The sequence below is a fragment of the Rhinatrema bivittatum genome, chromosome 10, assembly GCF_901001135.1.
Source record: "Rhinatrema bivittatum chromosome 10, aRhiBiv1.1, whole genome shotgun sequence".
In the NCBI taxonomy this organism is placed as follows: domain Eukaryota; kingdom Metazoa; phylum Chordata; class Amphibia; order Gymnophiona; family Rhinatrematidae; genus Rhinatrema; species Rhinatrema bivittatum.
Genome location: NC_042624.1, coordinates 42,481,642 through 42,505,079, shown reverse-complemented (window position 1 = coordinate 42,505,079; position 23,438 = coordinate 42,481,642). Strand labels below are relative to the sequence as shown.

Here is a 23,438-nt window from a genome sequence, read left to right as displayed (position 1 = left end):
CAAGAGATACAAAGCACAAAAAGGGCAAAAAAGAGCCGCACACAAGAAGCAAGGCAAAAAGGGCAAAAAAGAGCCGCACACAAGAAGCAAGGCAAAAAAGAGCCGCACACAAGAAGCAAGGCAAAAAGGGCCAAAAAGAGCCACACACAAGAAGCAAGGCAAAAAGGGCCAAAAAAGAGCCACACACAAGAAGCAAGGCAAAAAGGGCCAAAAAAGAGCCACACACAAGAAGCAAGGCAAAAAGGGCCAAAAAGAACCACACAAAAGAAGCAAGGCAAAAAACGCCACACAAACAGGGCAAAAGATACCAAGAGACACAAGAAGCAAAAAGGCAACAAGAGGCAACAAGGAAACAAGGCACAAGCAGCAAGAGGCACAAGCAGCAAGAGACACGGAACAAGAAACAGAAGCAGCGCTGGGACATCAGAGAGCACTCCAAAAACCTGGGAGGGAATCCAAGGGTGGGATCAGCTTGCATCGACGAAGGTAGAACTGGATGGATCCAGGATTGGGTGCAGGCGACTCTTGCTGGTCATAAAACCCAACCAGGCATCGCTGAGGAGATGCAAGTCCGGATGCAAGCGCCTCCTACGGGTTATAGAGTCCAGGCAGCTTGCCATAATAATTTCTCTGGAAATGGTGGCACCTCCAGCAGGTCGTAGAAAACAAGAAAGTCCCAAAAAAACAGTCCAGAAAGGAAAACCCACGACAGGGACATGCCCACCGGACACATAGCCTTCGCAGTCTGTTGCGCACGCAGGCTTTGCGTAGATGTTTCAGGAGAGACCATGAGCAGCTGCTGCATGGAATAGGAAATGTGTGCCCTTAGACCTCAGTGAACCCGGAGAGGAAACACCGAGGCTGGTCAGACGAATCCGTGTCTGGGTCGAGACGAAGCCCAAGCCCCTGCCGATCTGCACAACCTCAGTGAGGCCAACCACGAAAGGTTGGTCTCTGAGTAGTCTCCAACTACTCCAAGCCCTTTCGGACCTGCCGCTGGGAACGGCAAAGGCAGCATGACGAACAGGAGACAAGAGCGAATGAAGGCTCTGGAACGTGAAGACACAGACGAGTAGCTTGGGATGTGAAGACTCAGGATCAAGGTTCAGGAACAAAGTCAAGTACTGGGTTGAAGCTGCGACGTAGCGTGCCCTACACAGCCCACCACAGGGCGGACCCATGGGATTGGTCACAGACCTCGCTTGAGTGTGAGGCAGACTCCAGACAAACACTTGGAAGATGAAGCCAGAACATGGCGAAGATTCAGTTGAAGCCTGTTCCAAGATGCGCCCTACACAGCCGCCCAAGGCTGGTCATGGACCACGCTGAAATGGCACAGGTTCAGTCAGAGTCTTAGGCATGGACGGAGCAGCCTCAAGAACATCCGTCACAGGACAGCAGGATGTTAGTCCTCGCATATGGGTGACATCATCAGGATGGAGCCCAATCAAGGAACACTTTTGTCAAAGTTTCTAGAACTTTGACTGGCACCTACTAGGCAGCCCAGCATAGCACCAACCCTGCAGCCAGCAGGGGTCCCCCTTCAGTCTCGTCTTATAGTAAAAAGTACATGCAAAAAATAAAATAAGAAAACGTAAATGAACCCAACTCCGCGGGGTAGCGGGCGGGTTTTGTGAGGACTAAATCCTGCTGTCCTGTGAGAACACTTGTTACAGGTAAGAAACTCTGCTTTCTCACAGGACAAGCAGGTTGGTAGTCCTCACATATGGGTGAGTACCGAGCTGAGGATGCCCAAGCAATGCACCAAATGTACCCAAAGACAAGCAACAGGCACAAGAACTGGGGTGGAATTTGGTAGAGGGCATCCTGAACCCTACCGGGTTGGCGGAAGGACATTGGTAGCTCAGTTCGCAAATAAGTTGCATAGCACAGACTGGCCGAAGATGGAATCTTGTCTGCCAGCCTTGTCTAAACAATAATGGTCTGCAAAGATGTGGAGAGAACTCCAGATAGCAGCCTTATAGATGTCAGCAAGCGGCACAGAGCGTAGGTGCGCTACTGATGTTGCCATGGCCCTGATAGAGTGTGCTTTAACATGGTCTTGAAGCGGAATGCCTGCCTGTTGGTAACAAAAGGAAATACAGTCCGCTAACCAGGAGGAGAGAGTCTGCTTACCCACAGGTTTGCCCAATTTAATGGGATCAAAGGAAACAAACAATTGAGTACATTTCCTGTGGGCAGCTGTACGGTCTAGATAAAATGCTAGAGCACGTTTACAGTCAAGGGTATGCAGAGCCCGTTCTCCTGGGTTTAAGTGGGACCTGGGAAAGAAGGTGGGTAGTATAATGGATTGATTGATATGAAACTCAGATACTATCTTAGGCAAAAACTTAGGGTGAGTGCGGAGTACTACCCTATCATGCAGAAGTTTAGTGTAAGGCGGGTAGGTACCTAAGACCTGTAACTCACTAACTCTGCAAGCAGATGTGATCGTCAAAAGAAAAATCACCTTCCAGGTGAGATGGCGGAGATCACAGGATTGGAGAGACTCAAACGGTGGTTTCATGAACCGCCCCAAAACCAAGTTGAGGTCCCAGGAAGGCGCAGTGGAGGTTTAAGGTGGAGCAAGCCCTTCAAAAAGCGTGTTACAAGGGGTTGTACTGAAATAGGTAGATCCCCGACACCTTTATGGAAGGTGGCTACCGCACTGACATGTACCCTGATAGAAGAAGTCTGGAGACCTGATTCTGACGGGTGCCAGAGATAGTCCAAAAACTTCGGTCTGGAACAAGTGAAGGGATCGATGGACATAGAAGTACACCATACCGCGAACCTGTTCCATTTGTAACGATAAGACTGCCTTGTGGAAGGCTTTCGTGAAGCTACTAGGACATGGGAAACTGGCTCTGAAAGGTTAAGAGATTGAAGTATTAACCTTTCAACATCCAGGCAATCAGGGAGAGGGCCTGGACGTTGGGGTGACGAAGGTAGCTGTTGTTCTGACTGATCAGAAGTGGGTCCTTCCCCAAAGGAATGTGCCTGTGTACTGATAGGTCGTGGAGAATTGGAAACCAGACCTGGCGTGGCCAATGAGGGGCTATCAGAATCATTAGCTCCTTGTCCCTTCGCAACTTCAGAGTCTTTGGAAGTGGAGGGTACACATAAAGGAGACCGCTGGCCCAAGAGAGAGAGAAAGCATCTCTTGGCTGAAGGTGTTGGCTGCGAGTGAGAGAGCAAAAGTTTCCTACTTTGTGGTTGTGAATTGACGCAAAGAGGTCTATGTGAGGGTAACCCCAACGTTGGAATATTGAGTCCGCTACAGTGGGGTTGAGGGACCACTTGTGCGGTTGAAAAGTGCGACTCAGCTTGTCTGCCAACACATTGTCCACTCCCAGCAAGTAGGTGGCTCTGAGATACATCGAGTGGGAAAAAGCTTCCGCTCATATCTGTGCAGCTTCCTGGAATAGGAGGTAGGAGCTTGTTGATGTTCCACATGGCCACCTGGTTGTCTATTTGGATCCACATGGCCACCTGGTTGTCTATTTGGATCAGGATGACTTGGTTGGAAAGGTGATCCTGAAAAGCCCTGAGAGCATATCTGATTGCACGAAGCTCCAGTAAATTTATTTGGTGTTTGGCTTCCTCTGGAGACCAAATACTCTGAGTTTGCAGGTTTCCAACATGTGCATCCCAGCCGAGGTTGGAGGCATCTGTTGTCAAGGTTATTTGAGGGTCTGGAGCCTGAAATGGAAGGCCTTGAAGCAGATTGGATTGGTTTATCCACCAAGCCAGTGACAAGCGGAGCTGGTTGGTGATGTGGACAATGGTAGATATTGGCTGAGAAGACTGAATCCACTGCGATTTTAGAGTCCACTGCATTACTCTCATGGCCAGGCGGGCCATGGGAGTGACATGCACCGAGGCGTCCATATGATCCAGTAAGATCAGAAATTGACATGCAGTTGAGTGTTGTCGAGACTGCTGTCAATGGGCCAGAGAAGCAAGAGTGAGAGCTCGATCCTGTGGTAGGAAGGCTTTCGCTTTTAGAGTGTCCAAGTCGGCCCCTATGAACGAAAGGGTTTGAGAGGGAACTAGCCTGGATTTTGGATAGTTTATGAGAAACCCTAGGGAGATCAGGGTATGGCCATGAGACGTAGAGACATCAGTGCAGCTTGCTGAGTAGGAGCCCTGATCAACCAATCGTTGAGATAGGGGTAGACATGATGAACACTGACTCCTGAGAAAGGCAGCTACCACCGCGAGGCACTTGGTGAAGACTCGTGGGGCAGATGCTAGGCGAATGGTAACACTCGATATTGGAAGTGTTTCGGGCCTACTAGGAATTGCAGGAATCTGCGATGTGACGGAGTAATGGAAATGTGTGTGTAGGCGTCCTGGAGGTCTAGAGAGCAGAGCCAGTCTTCCTTTGGAGAAGGGGAAGGAGAGAACCCAAGGTCACCATCTTGAACTTTTCTCTTTGTAGGTATTTGTTTAAGGTGTGAAGGTCCAGAATTGGGTGAACACCACCTGACTTTTTTGGTATCAGGAAATACTGGGAATAAAACCCCTGCCCCTGTTGGGAGAGGGGCACTGGTTCTATTGCTCGGGACTGGAGGAGGAGGGAGACCTCCTGCTCCAGAAGCTGTGAGTGGTCGGATGTTCCCCACGTTAGCTGAGGTGGGGAATCCGGTGGAACAGAGAGAAAGTTGAGGTGGTAACCTTGGGTTATTACAGCGAGTACCCACTGATCTGGGGTGATTGTATATTATGGTTTGGAGAAGTGGCACAACCGTCCTCCGGGAATAGCCGGAAGCGGAGGCTGGTACTGCTCTCTAGGAAGGAATCAAAAGCCAGACGCTGGACCTAGCTGGGGGGCTGGTGTGACTTCTGTACTCAAGGTTGCTTGGATTGGCCTTTTTGGTAAGGATTAGAAGCTCGAGCCCTGGACGCTGGGGGATAGAATCTCCTTTGCTGGTAGAATTGTCTCTTGGAGTTTCTCCTAAAATATCTTTTGGAAGAGGAAGAGAGATCAGAAGGCAGCAAGGAGAGCTGGCGCAGAGTCTCTTGGTGGTCCTTGAGCTGCGCCACTGCTTGAATCTTTTCTCCAAAAAGGTTATCCTCAGCACAGGGCAAGTCAGCTAACCTGTCCTGTACTTCCAGTCTGAGGTCTGAAGACTTTAGCCAGGCCCATCTTCTCGCACTAATTCCTGCTGCTGAAACTCTGGAGGCGGTGTCGAAGATGTCATATGCCGACCGCACTTCATGTTTGCCAGCATCTAGACCCTTTTGTGCTAGGGCATGAAGTTGGTCCTGGAATTGCAGAGGTAAGGCTTCAGCAAATTCCTGAATCTTTGTAAACAGGGCCCTATTGTACTGGGTCATGTATAATTGATAGGAAGCAATGCGATAGATGAGCATTGACCCATGAAATACTCGTCTTCCAAACGCATCCAGAAATTTCTGTTCCTTTCCTGGGGGAATGGAAGAGTGGAGTCTGGGCTGATTCCACAACTACTGGATGATGATCTAGTTGAGCTCTCTGAAAGCCAGGGGCTGGCTGAACTAGATAGGTGGCTTTTGCTTTACGGTTGACAGGTGCCACAGAGCCAGGGTGCCAATTTCTCTTTAAAAGGTCCACGAGGATGTCATGAATAGGGATAGACATGATTTCTTTAGGAGCATCGAGAAATTGGAGAAATTCTAACATCTGATGCCTAGAGTCCTCTTCGGTCTGAAGCTGGAATGGAACTGTTTCAGACATTTCTTTTACATGTTTTACATGTTTTACATGTCCAAAGAAATTCAGACAGAAACTTAAGACATGGTTTTTCACGCGTGCCTATTCCTAACGACTCAGTTCCTTGCCTCCTCCTCTACCTCTCCCCTCCCTCCTTCTCCCACTCCACTCCTTCCCACCTTCTGTCTCCCTCTTTTCAAGCCCCTCCTATCCCCCTAAGCTCGTCCCCCTCCCTCCCCCTCAACTTGTATATAGGATGTACATAATCCAACCCTCCTGTAAATAGACCTCCCCCCATCCCTCCTTTGTTCTATGTATACACTTAAAATCCCATTTGCTTCCCTGCCCCCCCCCCCCCGTCCCTTCCCTAACCTAGTTACTATATCAGTTGCAATGTAAAGCCCAGTTGGCTGAATTTTTTGTTGTCTGGAAACCGATGTGATGTCTCGTGTGAATGTCTGTATAGAAAAACATTAAATAAATAAATAAATGTTTTATGTTCTTATGTTAAAGTTGATGAAGGACAAGTCCTCTGGAGGAGAACGCTTCCTTTCATCAGGAGGAGAGGGCTGTGAAGGCAAATCATCTGTATCTTGGGCCGAATCATCGGTCCAGGGATTGTATGGCTCATCACCAGCTCCCATATGTTCATCAGAAGGGAGTAACGGTGTTATTACGGAAGGCGGGCCTAGGCATTGATGGCCTTGAAGGTGGAATCGAAAGCATCAATGGAGGCACTGATGGAATCAGTGACATCGATGGTGGTAGCACTCCAGAGGGCGGAAGGAGATCGGTGTTTCTTCTTCTTCCGATGACAAGGGTATCGGTGAGGAAGGAATTGGGGCCATCGGTTCCCTCGGATCCACCGGTGGAAGGGCACTGATTAACTTATCCATTCTTGCCAATAGCGGTACAAGCGCCACGGGTATCGGATCGGTGGCCGGAGCAGGAACTGGCACCGGCATCGATGGAGATTTGAACCCCTGGAGTGCTTTACCGATGGCCTCTTGGATCATCTGATCCAATTCCTCACGGAAACCTGGAGCATGGATACCCGGTTCCGGAGTAGGAGGCAGCACTGGCGTAGCTGGAGGGTCCACCGGTGAAGGTGGAATCGCGGATCCCGGCACCTGTCCAGGTGGGGAACGCTTCGGTGACCCAGAAACAGCAGAGGATGGGGCCATTTCTGTTCAGGGCTTCTTTGTTTGTGGCTCAGACGACGTTGATGCCGAGGGCTTGCCTGTATCGTTGGCCTGAGCTTTCTAATGGCGGTGTCGATGTTTTTCTCGATGTTCCTCTCGGTCTTTCTCATGAGGAGGAACAGAGGGGGTTGACAACTGCGGAGTCGTCAAAGCCGGTCGGGCAGCAGCGGTTTCCCAATGCTGGCGCGAAGTAGACGGCACTGGTTCAGACGACGTCGAAGCTATCGATGGAGTCGGGGTTTTTGGCCGAAAGAGAAGTCCCATCTTCTCCAGACGAGCCTTGCGACCCTTTGGTGTTATTTGGGCACATTTGGTGCAAGTAAGGACATCATGGTTGGACCCCAAACAATTCACACAGACCGTGTGAGGGTCAGTGATGGACATCGTTCGAGTGCATTCAGGGCACCGACGGAAACCTGACGCCATGGCCTCGACATAATGTAGCCGGGGTGCGGTTGATGGCCAGTAGGCCGCGAGGGAAAAACTCGACTGGAATCGACCGCATGCAGGTAAAAAAAACTTACCATTCAACCGCGGAGCAAAGATATCGATAAGGGGACCCCTGTGGGGTAACATTTTTTTGAAAGTTTTGATGAAGTTTCGTGAGGAAAAATTCCTGTCAGGAATCTCTGAAGAGCTCCTTAACCCGCGTGGCTACTGCTGCACGGAAAAAAGAAGACTGAAGGGGGACCCCTGCTGGCTGCAGGGTTGGTGCTATGCTGGGCATGCCCAGTAGGTTCCAGTAAAAGTTCTAGAAACTTTGACAAAAAGTGTTCCGTGATTGGGCTCCACCCTGATTAAGTCACCCATATGTGAGGACTACCATCCTGCTTGTCCTGTGAGAAAGAGCAAAATACAAAAATATAAGAAATGCACATTCCTAAAGATGACATATTTAAATTGCTAACATCTCAAAATATATACTTTTTTTTTACCTTTGTTGTCTGATCCTGGTCTCTTTTTCCCATTTTTTCCCTTGTCGCTCATTTCCTAATTCCTTTTCAGTGTCTTTCTTCTACTACTGTCTTCTTCCCTTACACACACACACACATATATACGCTTTCTCTCACAGACTCCCCCTCACACACTCAAGCTCTCACTCTCATTCTCATATGCTCTCCTCCCCCCCCACACAAGCTCACATTCTCTATAGACACACATACAAGCTCTCACTTTCTCACCCCTCCCCAGGCTTATATTCTTATATACACACAGACGCACATCTAGGCACCCATTCTCACCCACACACACAAACCCATGCTCCCATTCTCACCCACACATACACACATTTAAGGTCCCATTCTCACCCACACATACACACATTCAAGGTCCCATTCTCACCCACACACACAAACCCAGACTCCCATTCTCACCAACACTCCCATTCTCACCCACACACAAACCAGGCTCCCATTCTCACTCATACATACACACATTTAAGGTCCCATTCTCACCCACACATACACACATTCAAGCTCCCATTCTCACCCACAGATACACATATTCAAGCTCCCATTCTCACCCATTCTCACCCACTCAAACCCAGGCTCCCATTCTCACCCATTTATACACACATTCAAGCTCCCATTCTCACCAACATATTCAAGCTTCCATTCTCACCCACACACGTTCAAGATTCCATTCTCACTCCCACACACACCGAGGCTCCAATTTTCACCCACACACACACCCAGGCTCCCATTCTCATCCACACATACACATTCAAGCCTGTGCACAGCTTCCGCTTCCTCTCCCCAAAGCAGGAACATCAGCTGGCCTCTCCTGCTGCCACTGGCCTCCTGCTATCTTCGGGCTGTACGGCCCACCGATCTTCCTGCTTGGGGGGGGGGAAGCGGAAGCTGTGGGGGGCGGGGAGCAGAAGCACCGCTCACAGCTTCCACTCCCCCTCCAACAGGAAGATTGGTCGGCCATACGGCCGCAGGACCGCTTCCCTATGTGTGCCGTGCAAATGCACGGAATGGCACGCCAGGCCTGGGTCCTCTTCGCTGTTGCGGGGATGGGATCCCGCGACAGCCTTGCAGTTTCAGTGCCAGTTGGGTGGGCCTGGGTCCAAATTGGGTGGGCACCTGCCCACCCAAGCCCACCCATGGCTATGCCACTGCCTCCAACTGTGAGGGAGTCAGCTGGACCATTAGCTGATCAAAGGTTTAAAGGATTACTTAAGGAAGATAATGTCATTGTGGAAAGAGTGAATGAATTATTTGTTACATTGTTTACAGAAGAGGAGTTGGGAAGATATCCATGCAAGAAACTGTATTCAGTGGTGATGATTTAGAAGAACTGAAATAAATCACAGTGAAGCTGGAAGATGTAATAAGGCAGATAGACAAACTAGAGTAGCAAATCACCTGGACCAGATGGTATGCACCCCAGTGTTCTGGAAGAACTAAAAAATGAAATTAAAGCTTTGTTACTGGAAATGTGTAACGTATTGTTGGGATCATCCGCTGTGCCTGAAGATTGGAGGGTGGCCAATGTAATCCCAATCTTTAAAAAAGGCTTTGGGATGATCTGGGAAGTATGATTTCAGTGCCAGGAAAAATAGTGGAAACTATTCTAAAGATCAAAATTACAGAACATATAGAAAGACATAGTTTAATGGGACATAGCCAGCTTGGATTTACCCAAGGGAAATCTTGCCTCACCAATCTGCTACATTTTTTTGAAGGGTTAAAAAACATGTGGATATTGGGGAGTTGGTGGATGTAGTATATTTGGATTTTCAGAAAGTATTTGGCAAGGTCCCCATGAGAGACTCCTGAGAACATTTAAACAATCACGGGATAGGAGACAATGCTGTATTGTGGACTGCAAGCTATTTAAAAGATAGGAAACAGAGAGTAGGAATAAATGATCAGTTTTCTCAGTGGAGAAGGCCAAACAGTGGGTGCCTCAGGGATCTATACTGGGAATGTGGCTTTTTAGTATATTTATAAATGATCTGTAAAGGGGAACAAAAAGTGAGATGATCAAATTTGCAGACACAAAATTATTCCGAGTTGTTAAATCACAAGTGGACTGTGAAAAATTGCAGAAGAACCTGCAAAACTGGGCATCCAGATGGCAGATGAATTTTAATGTTGCCAAGTGCAAAGAGATGCATATGGGGAAAAAGTAGTAGCTACACAAATGTTAGGTTTCATATTAGGAGTTACCACCTAGGAAAAGGATCTGGGTGTCAAAGTGGACAATACTTTTAAATCCTCGGTTCACTGCATGGTAGCATTCAATAAAGCAAACAGAATTTTAGGAATTATTAGAAAGGAATGGAGAATATCAAAATTACTCTGTATTGCTCCATGATGAGGCCACACCTGGAATACTGTGTGCAGTTCTAGTCGCGACATTTCAAAAAAGTTGAATTGGAAAAGGTATAGAGAAAGGTGACCTAAATGATAAAGAGAATAAAATGGCTCCCTTATGAGGAAAAGCTAAAGAAGTTAGGGATGTTCAGCTTAGAGAAAAGACAGCTGAGGGAGGATATAATAGAGATCTATAAAATAATTTGTAGAATAGAGCGGGTAAATGCAAGTCTGTTATATAGTCCTTCAAAAAAAATACAAAGACTAGGGGATGCTCCATGAAGTTAGTAAGTAGGACATTGAAAACAAATCGGAGAAAATTATTTTTCACTCAACACACAATTAAGCTCTGGAATTAATTGCCAGAAGGTGTGGCTAAAGGAGTTAGTGTAGCTAGGTTTAAAAAAGATTTAGACAATTTCCTGGAGAAGTCCATAAACTGTTATTAACCAAGTAGACTTAAGAAATAGCTACTACTTATCACTGTGTGATAGCAGCATGAGATCTATTTACTATTTGGGATCTTGCCAGATACTTTTGTGGCACTTTTTGCTCGGAAAGAGCTTATTGTTTGTCTATTGATTTGTTTGTAGAAATGTGTTTATTTTATTGAGATTATGTATGTTTTAAACTGTAAACCGTTCTAAATTCTCATTTGTAAAGGCGGTATACAAACATTTTTAAATAGATAAATAAATACATGTGACCTGAACTGGCCACTGTTGGAAATAGGATACCAGGCTTGATGGACCCTAGGTCTGATCCTGTATGGCAATTCTTATATCCTTAGGAAACTGGCTAGTGGCGTGCAAAGTGCACTGTTTTGCGCTGGCTGGCCATCAAACAACAGGCCTCACCAATAGCTCGATACAGTAAAGTTCAGTTGAAGATTTCTCGTCTGTAACGAGCTCGCTGCGCACAATTCAGACGCGTAAGGCAAACCAGCGATACAGTCTCCAGTTTTGCGCGTCCGTAGCGCTTCTTAAAACAGACGCGTAACCCTTCCCGCACCCGGCATGTAAATGAACGAATTAGCTGTATAATGAAGGAATTAGCTATTCCCCTCCGATACCGTAATGGGCACTCAGGTTCTCTCATTAGTAACGCACTGTTTTGCCGCGGCCGTAACGTGTTAGTTTACCGCCTCCCCCTAGTAGGAGTTAGGACTGTGAGTCTAGTAACAAATTCATCGACACCGCTTAAGATACTCAAAAACAATAAAACACAATTTAAAAAAAAAGCCATACAGAGATGATCGAGAAAATGTAATGATGTGGGACACACAAAACCTGTCAGAAGAAAAAATAAAAATTTTTAAATACCTGTCGGAGGGCCGCGTGGGTCCAGGCGGCCGGCGGCGGCGGGAGCCGGGTGGTCGCGTGTTAAATCTAGGTCGCGGGCGGGTGGGCGCCTGTTCCAGGTGGCGGCGGCAGCGGCGGCGGGGGGACACGCGTTAGTTCGAGACGGCCGGCGGGCGGTCGCGTGTTAAATCTAGGCCGGGTCCGCACAGGCGCGCATTCATTCATTCATCCAGGCGGAGGAGCCGGCTGCTTTCGCCACCGGCTCCTCCGCCTGGATGAATGAATGCGCGCCTGTGCGACCCCTGCGATTCGGCGCTCAAGGCAGTCACATGCCGTGACGTCACGCCATGAGCGCCGAATCTTAGGGGTCGCACAGGCGCGCATTCATTCAACTGCCGGTGGGGGCTGCCGGAGGCAGCCCCCACCGGCAGTGAATGAATGCGCGCCTGTGCGGACCCGGCCAAGATTTAACACGCTGCCGCCCGCCGGCCGTCTCGAACTAACGCGTGTCCCCCCGCCGCCGCCGCCCACCCACCCGCAGCCTAGATTTAACACGCGACCACCCGGCTCCTGCGACCACCGGCCGCCTGGACCCATGCGGCCGTCTGAAACTAACGCGCGTCCACCCGCCGCCCGGAACAGGCTCCCACCCGCCCGCGGCCTAGATTTAACACGCGACCACCGGCCCCCCGGATCCCGCCGGCCGCCTGGACCCACGCGGCCCTCCGACAGGTATTTAAAAATTTTGATTTTTACACTTCCTGGTGCCTGTCATTTCAAATGTCATTTGAAATGACAGGTACCAGCGCACCCAGGTTACTGTATAGGCGCTGTATTAAGCGCCTATACAGTAAAATGGGTTACGCGGGCATAACCCTTCCCTACCGCTTTAAAGCCGCGGCATGCATTTGCATGCGATTAGAGGAGAGTATCGGGGAGTTAGTGAAGAGAACTGTGCGTGCGGGGAGGAAGGGTGCGCCTGACACTACCTCACTGTTTCTACCTCGACCTTACTGTATCGACCTGCAAGTCAGGTCTTTGGCTACCTTAGTTTCTAATCTCAGAGCTGTTTCTGCCAAAGACATTTGCAAAGCTGCAACTTGGCCATCTGTGCATACCTTCACATCCCACTATTGTGTGTATAGCCTCTCAAGAGTTGACTATAGCTTTGGACAAGCAGTCTTGCACAACCTGTTCTCTAAGTAGTCTGCCCTCCACGAGGGTTGCTTTTTTTTCAGTAAGTGATCTGCCATTGCAACCCTCAGCTTTGGACTCTCCGCATGTCATGCCTAATTCAGCCCTGCTTGTCGATGAAGAAAAGCATGTTTGCTTACTGTAAACGATGTTTTCTGTATACAAAAAGATGAATTAGCCATATGTTTATACCTGCCTGCTTCCCTGGACAGCAAACTTCCTATCTGAAGATGAGCTATGAATGAACTGGAAGGACTCACGAGGCAATGCTTGCATGGAAACTCCCGTGCATGCTCAGTAGGGTTAAAACTCCACTGAGAGAAGGGGTCTGTTTGGCACTGTCAAATGACATCATCCATGTATCATGGCTAATTCATCCTGATGTCTATGGAAAACAGCATTTACGGTAAGAAAACTTGCTTTTCTTGGAATGCTTTTTAGCGAGGATCATGGTCCGGCTTCTATTGTCAAAGGCATTTCAAATGGAAAATTCAGCTTTAAGCTACATGAAATGATACTAACCATAGTTCTGGATCCACTGTTTGCACCACTATTTGTCCCACCATTTGCACCACTATTTGTCCCATTGTAAGTGAGCCTTGGCCCTCTAACATTAGTCCAGTAAGTGGCTTTATTAGCTGCAATTGTAGCCCTAAAAAGAAAAGAAAAATCACATTACCATGTGCTGCAAAAGGTCCATAAATAAATACAGTGACAAGGTGTGAATGTGTTGTGCATTTATGTGTGTGTGTGTTTTGTTGATAGGGAGGAAGGCTGCATGAGGAGGAACGGAAAGGTAGGCAATGAGTGGGTTCATTGGAGGGGAAAGCTCTTATTCTTTTGTTAAACATTTCTTGTACTCTGCATGTGCATGTTGTCTCTTGAATGCTCAGGAAGAACTGGGTTAATGTGGATAAATGCATGGAAGTGTGCATTTCCCAAATTCGGCCCATATGGGTGATTCCTATTTGGAATTAAAAAAAACAACCCTCCAAAGCATTGCAGTAAAAGGAGAAGAAGAGACATTTCCAGGCTTTGAAAAACCAGAATGGCACACACTGCATTACTTGCACAAACAGAAAATATGTCTGTTGATGTAATAAAAACTTATAGTTAACTATAATGAATTGAAATTAATTTTAAGAAATGAATGCAAGACTATGAGCACTCTGAAATGAGGATACTACCACATCTCTTACATTTCCAAGCTAACAAACCTTTTCCTTTCTTCAATTTTACCTTGGATCACAAGATTCACACTTTGAGAAGTGGGGGAAATAAGTAAAATCCTGGCCCGTAGTAGAGCAGAAAAATATTTACCACAGTAGTCAGTGCGTATCCTTTTTAGTGTTCAAGAGACCCTCACCTTTCTTCTTTCATGTTCCAAAGTACCCTTTTCACTTCTACCTTCCCCACTCAGAAAAGTCCACAGGCATAAGCCGGGTACACAGCTGAATTGGCACACTGTTGAGAAGTCTTTGACGATTGGCACCACTGCTCACAAGTTTTAAACTTGTGCTAATTCAAAGTTTCTGTGTGTGTGTTCCCTTTACTTACTGAAACACTTGTTGTCTTTGCAAGTTCCTTATTTTATGCCGGATCTAATTGTCTCTTTTTGGATCTGTGACATTTCTAAATTCCAGTCTCTGAGCTCAGCTTTATCTTCTTGTTTTGTTTGTTTCACAAGGTAAGGTAGCAGCCACCGTTCCTGAGCAGAGGACTGCACTCCCCTGTGGGAACTGGCAGTCACTGGACAAGCGTTATGCCTGTAGGACCTCCGTGCAGCAGAGTATGCAGGAAATATGGGAATAAGAATGAGCAATCATGCAGAAAAATGTCCTTTTCATCCGGTGCAGATCTTGTTGTGCAATCCTGGTGAAGGCATTTCACCCGCATACATTGTTTTATTTTTTATTTACTCTATTTGATGTGATGGTTATCTTCTATTATAAAAAGCTGATTTTAAAATAATTTCAAAGATTTATATTTATCTCTAACCCTACCTCAACAGATTCTGCATATTTTTTTGGACTTATTCCTCTTGTTTTTCTTCTTTCTGGTTATCTATGCCCATTTAGGTAACTCGCAGCTTTTTCACAAAGCTTCGGAATCTGAATGTGAAATTTGTCAATGATGAAGAACACAACCAAGTCAAAATATCACACAGGACCCAGTCAGTCAAGTTCTGTTTGGATAAAAGTTGATAAATAAGTCCAGTTTATTGCTATGGCTATTATTACTTTCAGATTTGTATTATCCTCCGTGTTATATCCGTAAAGATCACTACTGGGACAAAATGGTTTGGTCTTTATTGGCAGGCAATTTTCAAAAAAAGCCATCTGACACATTCAATCACTGTCTTTTCAGCTCGAGACCTGTTACTGACAGGTTTCCTTTGCAGTCATATGCTTAATGCAGACAGGTGGTTTCTGCAGCCCCAGGACTCATTACTGATAGGCAATCCTCGTAGCCAAAGGCTTCTAAACTGGCAGGTGATTTTATGTGCAGATTTTACTTCTTAACAGCTTAAAATATTATGTGGCCTTGTGGTTAGAATTATAGCCAGGAGCTGGGAAACCTGGGTTCAGATCTTGCACTGTGACCTTGGATGTTACTTTACTGCTCCAGGTACCTACCTGGATTGTTAGCTGACAGGGACTCTTTGTGCTTGTATATAACAGGTTATTGTGCTGTGCCCTGGCTAATGCTGCTATATAAATGTTGGAAGAATGTTCTTAAATTATAATTAAATTGCTTGCATAGTTATTATAAATAGCAGGGGACCCACAATTCTGTCTTGGTGTGGGAACTGTAGAAATAGTGTGGTACTTTGCCCTAGAATACCTAATTTCATAGTGTTATTATATCTATGGTAGATGTACTGAAGTTTTGCCAGGATTATTATATTCATATGCCATTCAATATGTAATAGCGCACAATAACGTAGCTAGAGGCATTTTACCTTTGATGGCTTCAGTTCCTTGCTTAGTTCAACAGATTCATTTAGGTAATCCTTAGAGATTAGCTATTGTTCCCTATTCTATGGCAGGTAACTTGATCCCTGCTGAAATAAAGTACACTGGGTTTTCTTTTCCAGAGCCTATTCATACTATAACATTTATTTTTAAAGTATACCCAGGACATTGATTATTAAGAGGCATGAAGGAGTGAATTACCTCATCTGGATGTCACTGGGAATGCCCCTGGGAACGATCCAAGTCGCCTGAATGCTAGTTTTCTTCGTGTCAGATGTGTGACTTAAGGCACTCTGTTAGAAAAAAACAAAAAACAAGATGGAAGCACAAGTTCAACCTGAAAATAGAATCTTCATTCAATCTAAATGGCAAAGCACTGATCAGCAGAGTTCCTAAAATTCCTCAATAAGGAATAAGTCGTAAGTGAATGAATACTTACTACCTGTCACTGTCTGAATGTGGGACCCAGACACTCTGATGGTAATAATAGTGGATCAAAGTATCTCTCTCTTCAAATGAAAAAGCAAATGGAGGCCTAGGGAGGGCCCTGAAGGGGGCAATTTAAGAATTCTCTCTTTTTTATTAATAGTAACAGCTCTACACATTGACTCCTGCTTTATGGAGTCCACGGATACATCCCAGGAATATAGGACATCGCCTTGGTAAAAGTCAGATCGACCTTCCTCAATCTCCCCTCCTCTCTAGCAGTCAGACCAGTGGCAGTGATGGCAGGCTGTCAGCATGGTGACCCCGTCTCTACGTCTACCCCTCTTCCCACTTCCCCTATACAAGGGAAGTGTGTGCCATGCTCACTGTGTCCCCACCCTGCTGGCCATACTACTGTGCCCTAAACACTTTGAGACCGAGTGTTAGGAACCCTGCCCGCGGGCTCCCCCGCGAGCAGTCACTGCTCACCTCATCCCACGCTGCTTGCCCGATGCAGCACGGATGCCGCCGGAGTCGGGCCTTCCCACACGGCTGGAGCCGCAGACTTGCCTTCCCCTATGGCCCGGAGGCCGCCCATTGGGTCTCCTCTTCACCTCGGCTGGAGCCTCGGACTTTCTACCTTCTTCGCGGCTGGAAGCCGCCACCGCCGTCATCTTCATCTTCGTGGCCAGAAGGCCACATCCCCGGGCTCAATTAGTGGTTGGAGCCGCCCCCAGGGCCTCCTGCAGCAGCTGGAGCCGCTGCCATCATCGGGGCCTGCCTCCAGGCCCAGCCCTGCTCATACACGAGGACGTCGGTGCAGGACCGCTGTCCACAGTCCTGCACAGTTCCTGCTTCCTTCCTCCTAGGCGCGCAGCCACGCCTCTCTACTGAATTTAAAAGGCCAGCCACAGGAAGTGTAGCTGGCCCCACCTATGGACTGATTTCCTGTACAGCCCTATAAAAGGGCTGGTCTTGTCATGGTTCCTTGCCTTGCATCGGAGTTACTTCATTCTGGAGGCTCCTGCCTGCCAGAGCTCCGTCAGGTCTTCTTCGTGGAGCTCCTCATCGTTTCGTCTTCATGTCATGTCACGTCTTGATTGCCTGAGGTCCCCGTCCAGATGTTCTGGTGTCTCGTCTTGATCTTCCGCTTCCTGATGTTCCAGGTTCCTTGGTGTCTTGTTCCTGTGTCTTCAGCGCTCCTGAGCCTTCTGGTCCTGCCGGCCTTGGTCCCTCGGACGACGTCTTTCCTGAGTTGGAGTGGCCAGCAGGTGGACTGGTGTCCTGTGCTCCTGAGCCGTCATGTTCTGCCAGCCTTTGTGGTGCTTCGGATGATATCTGGCTCCGTCGTCGGAGTCCCACCTCGACTGGACTCTTCCCTGCGCTTGTTCCGCTCTCCGCGTGGTCTGTTACCAGCCTCCTCGGGCTGTGTAGGGCACGCAGTGGGACAGGGTGGTCCGTGACCAGCCCATTGGGTCCGCCCGTGAAGGTGGGCTGAGTAGGGTGCCCTGAGAGGCAGTGCCAATGTTCACCCTCCCAGCTTCTCATCTCGTCTGGATTTCATCAAGTTCCTCGTCTTGTCCTGGATGCCGTTGCATCAGTCTTGGTATCATGTCTTTGCTTCAACGTCTTGTTCCTGATCGTCGCATCGACCCTGGTCCGGGATGCCGTCGCATCAGCCTTGGTGTCATGTCCTCAACTACCTTGGTGTCATGTCTTGTTCCAGTCCTCGTCTCTGATGCTGTCCGCATCAGCCTTGGTGTCATGTCTTCATGTCAAGGCCTGTCTGCCCTCGTCCTCAGGCCAGGCCTGCTGCTCTATGCTGATCTAAGCGGCAGGTCCGAAAGGGCTCGGAATGGTCGGAGGACCATTCACATTCCAACATCTTTCTGTTGGCCTTGGGAGCTTACAGGCCTGGCAGAGGGTAAGACCATCAGCCATGCTGGAACACCCCGTCATCCCTTGGTTCGGCCCTGGATCCATCTGGGGTCGGGCGGAGGCCCAAGGGCACACGAAAACACCGCCACGTAATACCGAGGGGGAGGATGGGGATATAGAAAGGACTGTGAGGAGGAGGAGGAAGTGGGAGAGGAACCTGTAGAAAAGGGGGCAGGAAGAAATAGAGAAGAACCTATCCTAAGGGAAAGGAAGGGAGAGAGAGCGTGAACTCTGTGGGCATGTGAGAAGAAGATGAAGAAGAACCTTGGGGAAGAGAAGGAGATTAAAAAAAACAAACTTAAGAGGCATATAGGTGGCACCCAAACATTTTGTGGACTTCATTGTTACCCTCAAGTGACAGAGGTGTTAGCAGCAGGCAGTGAGACTGGAAACTGAACCTGCTTGTAGACCTTGCCCTCCTGCAGGCCAGGAGAAGATGGGCCCTTCAGCACCTGCTTCCTGAATTCACGCTTTCACCATCTGCTGCTGCGAGTGCTGCAGGGCCCAGGACTAGGCATAGCAGCTTCCCCTAAGTGCCAATGGCCATCTCTAGATAGAAGTATTTGGGGCATACAGCAAGGAGTAAGCTAGGTATGGAGGGAGCAAGCCAAAGTTATATTTCCATACTTTACGTCTACCCCCAGAGCAATGATGTGCTATCAGAAGGCCTGTGTACAGAGAGGCACAACACCTAGATATAGTGGCTGTACATATTACATTCTATGAACTCCAGAAGAATGCTCTCTTTGGCACCATACACATTTTAAGGAGAGCATAAGTAGTCATTGAGAGACTGAGATTGAAACCAATGTGACCTTTCTTACGAATGAGGTTCATTCCAGTCATGGTACGTGCAAAACAATAACGGTGCCTTGACCAAAGGATTAGTTTATATGTGCAAAACAAACCCATTTGGAAGGACTACCCCAAAGAGGGTCCACTGCCTTTAAATTGGCTACAAAAGACACTACAAGAATTTGACTTAAGGGCCTTCCATGTAATAAAGAACACCCCCCCCCACAGTCAGTTTCAACTACCCAGTATAAGTACCATTAAAATCATTTGATAGCATCATGCAACCAATTCTTCTACATGGGAGTGAAGTCTGGAATCTGTACAGGATGTGATATGTCTACGAACATCGGTATATATAAGTTTTTAAAATAAATAAATAAAAAATTAGGGGCAAAATCTTAATATAAACCCTGCACCTCTGGTTCTCTAACACACACCCCACATCCACAGAAACACCTCCCAACAGGTACAGAGCAGAATATTTCACTTTACAGATCAACATGTAAAACAATTATATTTAAATTCTGGTGTCATCTCAGTAACAGCAACACAAACTCCCTCAACTGCCAAACACTTTGGGAAGAATTACATCCATGGGGCACCGCATCAACGAATTAGATGTGCGTCTCAACTGTCAGCATGAACTTTCCAAAAACAATAAAGCTGACTGCGAGTTTTTACATGCCAAAGCCCAACAAGGCATATTCGAATATGCGGGCCCCGAAGATTGCCATGCTATCATCACTAAATTCTGCCTCCACCTGCTCACAGAAGCAAACCTGGGCCCAGACTATGCACCTCCTGAAATAAAACTAGACCGGGCGCACAGGGCTCTTAGAGCTCCCCAATTAAATAAAAGCAGGGACATCATTGTATGTTTTAAGGACTTCTTTGTCAAGGAACTAATTGCCACAGCTGCCAGATCACAAACATCTTTGTCATGGGAAGGCCACGAAGTCTCTGTTTATCCTGATCTCTCCGCAGCCTCCCTGCAAAACAGACAAGCGCTAAGAGAAATAACCATCTTCCTCAGGGGTAAAAATGTAAAATACTGCTGGCTCCACCCGTTTGGGCTCCTCTTTACCCTAGACGGGGTCTTGCACAAAATTTAGCCCCTGAAGATGCTCCATTGATCCTAACTTCACAGGGCTTTGCTAGCACTCAACTGCCTGCCAAAGCACAAACACCTCAGGCTCCGCGAATGCCATACCCGGCCTGGCAGAGAGCTGGCAAATGCAATAGCAAACTGTGCCGGCACATGGGCGATCCCTCGCATGGCCCAGAACCATCTTGAACACTTCTCAGCTCCTAGGAACAGCAACCACAAGCTAGTGACTAACAGCTGTATTTTTGGACTCTAGAAGTGATCAACATAATCACCCGATGTGATTTACCTTACTAACTATTTCTTCTTTTTTTTTGGGATCAGATGCCGCTTGATAGTTCTGTTGTAATTTTTAACATCCTGAGATATCAGACCGGAAGATGGGTACGGGACCTCCCCTCTGTTGGTGACGTATATTCCCTCCGGGAAACAGGATGGAGAAAGCCTGCTTGGAGGTTAAGGCAGGCATTTACAAGGGTTACGAGGGCATGGGATGCCCTCAGGGGGTTCATGTTACACAAACTGTATCAACTGTCTGTACAACTATAAACTATTTTAGGATGTATATGGTGACCTTGGATTTCTCTCGTATCCCCGGGTTCTCACTTGATGTATCCGCAATGACTCCTGGTGTACTTTTGCTGCTAATGACTCCATTTATCTACAGCATTCCTAACTGCCTTGTCAGTCTCTCCCTGAAGGGTGAGTTTCCTGATTCTATTAGGGCTTTAACTTCTTTACTACCATTATGGCAAACTTAATAATCCTCTCCATAAATACTAAGGGGCTGAACTCTCCGCAAAAGCGATCTCTTTTCTATAAAGAATTAGAAGGGTCTACACCCGAAATAGTCTTTATACAGGAGACTCACCTTTCCAGGAGGCATGAATCACTCATGAAATCCTCTAAATACAACCATCAGTACTATGCAGCTAATAGTAAAGCAGCCAAGTATGTGGGGGTGGGCATTCTATTTGCCTCCACTCTAATATTTGAATGCACTCTGAGTATCCAGGATCCTAAGGACGGTATCTATTATTGTGAGTTAAGATTAATGAGACAGCTTATACACTTTTAAATGTATATGCCCCTAATAGAGAGCAGGCTGACTTCTTTAAGGAACTTCATCAAATTCTATTACAACATACTGATGGAAGGCTTATAATGGGAAGTGATTTAAATGTCACTCTCTCTCCAATCTTAGATACCTCTAAAGGCCGATCTTCCATCACTCCGCCACATACCTGTGCCCTTAAGGATTTGATGACGGAGTTCCAACTAGTTGATGCATGGCGGGCCCGTTATCCGCACTCACGTTCCTACTCCTATTATTCCTAGGCGCACGATTCCTACTCCAGGATTGACTATTGATAGACAAGGATCTATACCATCTGATGCAAAAATCAAAGATAGGGATAATCACATGGTCGGACCATGCACCAATACTTTTGGACCTCCAACTTAAAGGAGGGGAGCATGGCTGCAGATTTCATGCTTAATGATTCTTTACTACACGATACCTCTTGCATTAAGATTACTACTCAGACAATCACAGAATTCTTTTTTATCAATATAGACTCTGTGACCTCCCCAACATTGGTCTGGGATTGCTTTAAATCTTTTATAAGTGGCCATTTTATTTCCCGAGCCTCTTATTTAAAAAAGAAAAGAGAATCGGCATGCTCTCTCCTTAGAGATCAAATAATATCACTGACAAGACAGCATACTAGTACTGGCTTTCCACAAATACTGTCCCGCTTATTTAAAGCATGAGAGGACTTACACGGGTTGGAGTTGGGTCGTATAGCCCATTCCCTAGCCATAACCCGCCAAGCATACTTTGAAGGAGGTAACAAAGCCGGAAAACTGCTAGCCCATCAATTAAAAAAAACATCTACCAAAATCACATTCTCAAAATCAAAAACGATCAGGGCCAAATTGAATCATCTAACTCAGCAATCACCCAACAATTTCTTAAATTTTATCAAACACTCTATGTGGCTGAATCCCACATCCAAAATTCGGCTATAGATCACTATCTACGATCGGCCACCTTGCCGTATCTCTCCCAAGAAATGTGTGACCATCTCAATGCCGAAATCACAACCCCTGAGATACTAAACATTATAAAAATCTCAAAGCGGGAAAGGCTCCGGGCCCCGACGGTTTCACAGCCAAATTTTACAAAACGTTTGGACCCCATTTAGTGTCACATATCCAAGCCCATGGAGACTCCAACATGGCTGGTATCACCATTATAGCTAAACTGGGTAAAGACCCTGCACTATGTGCCTCATACCGGCCAATATCTCTTATTAATCTAGATCTCAAAATACTGGCTAAAATTCTAGCAGATAGGTTAAATTGCTTCATAGCACAGCTTATACATTCAGACCAAGCTGGGTTTATCCCAGGCCGGATGGCCAGCGATAATGTGCAGGACATCATTAACATCCTATGGGGAACCTCCAAACAGCACTTCTCCAATCTCCTACTAGCCATCATTGCAGAAAAGGCTTTTGATATGGTCCACTGGCCTTTCCTCTTCCAAATACTTGATGCCATGAAGTTTGGAGAATACTTCTGAAATCGGCTCCAGGCTCTATACGACTCTCCCACAGCACGTCTAAAGATCAATGGCAAATACTCTGATCCTTCCATGTTCAGCGTGGCACAAGGCAAGGCTGCCCACTTTCCCTTATTCTTTTTGCTATCTTTTTAGAGCCCCTTGCCATTAATATATGATCCAACACCAGCATTGAGGGGTTCCCTCTAAGCTCACAATAGTACAACAGTACAAAATGTCTTTATTTGCAGACGACATCTTATTTACTGTGAGTCACTCCACTACCTCCTTACCAGCGATAAAACTGGAGCTTGCTAAATTCAGTGCAGTCTCAAGATTTAAAATTAACTGGGACGTCGGAGATATTGAACATATCTTGCCCTCCCACGGAGATAGCATACCTCAAGGCGCATCACACTTTCAAATGGACCACTTCTAAAATCAAATACTTGGGGGTTCAAATTGGCAAATGTAACTCTCAACTCTTCCAGTTGAACTATATATATATATATCTTTGATTCAAAACATTGATAAGGACTTGGATAAGTGGAACCGGCTTCCCCTGACCTGGTTAGAGCGCTTAGCTACAATTAAAATGAATATACTGCCCCGATTTCTTTATCTTTTCCAAACTCTACCCATTATCATTAGCAACACATTATTGAAAGCATGGCAGCGCAAGTTGCACCGTTTTCTGTGAACCCACAGGCCTCCCTGAGTTGCCAGGCAGTACTTTCTCAAGCTAAGGAACATGGAGATATCAGCCTCCCTAATCTTAAGAGGTATTAAGCTGCTGCTCAGCTCCAACCCATCATAGACTGGCATGGCATACATGAAGTCAAGCATTGGGTTCAGTTAGAGCAAACTGGTGGGAGAAACGTCTTACTTCCACCAGACTTCTTTATTTCACAATGT

The 23,438-nt window shown here is 46.9% G+C and overlaps 1 protein-coding gene across 4 annotated transcripts in view; it reads right to left on the bottom strand.

Moving 5' to 3' along the window:
• Positions 1-23,438, bottom strand: part of LOC115099712 (putative defense protein Hdd11) — a 108,324-nt gene that overhangs the window by 16,011 nt on the left and 68,875 nt on the right. For all 4 annotated transcript variants that reach the window (XM_029617461.1, XM_029617463.1, XM_029617460.1 and 1 more), the window contains exons 4-5: positions 15,895-15,986; positions 13,241-13,370 (exon numbers count right to left, since the gene is read on the bottom strand). In XM_029617461.1, the coding sequence (XP_029473321.1) occupies positions 13,241-13,370; positions 15,895-15,986 (222 nt within the window). The remainder of the gene's footprint in view (positions 1-13,240; positions 13,371-15,894; positions 15,987-23,438) is intronic.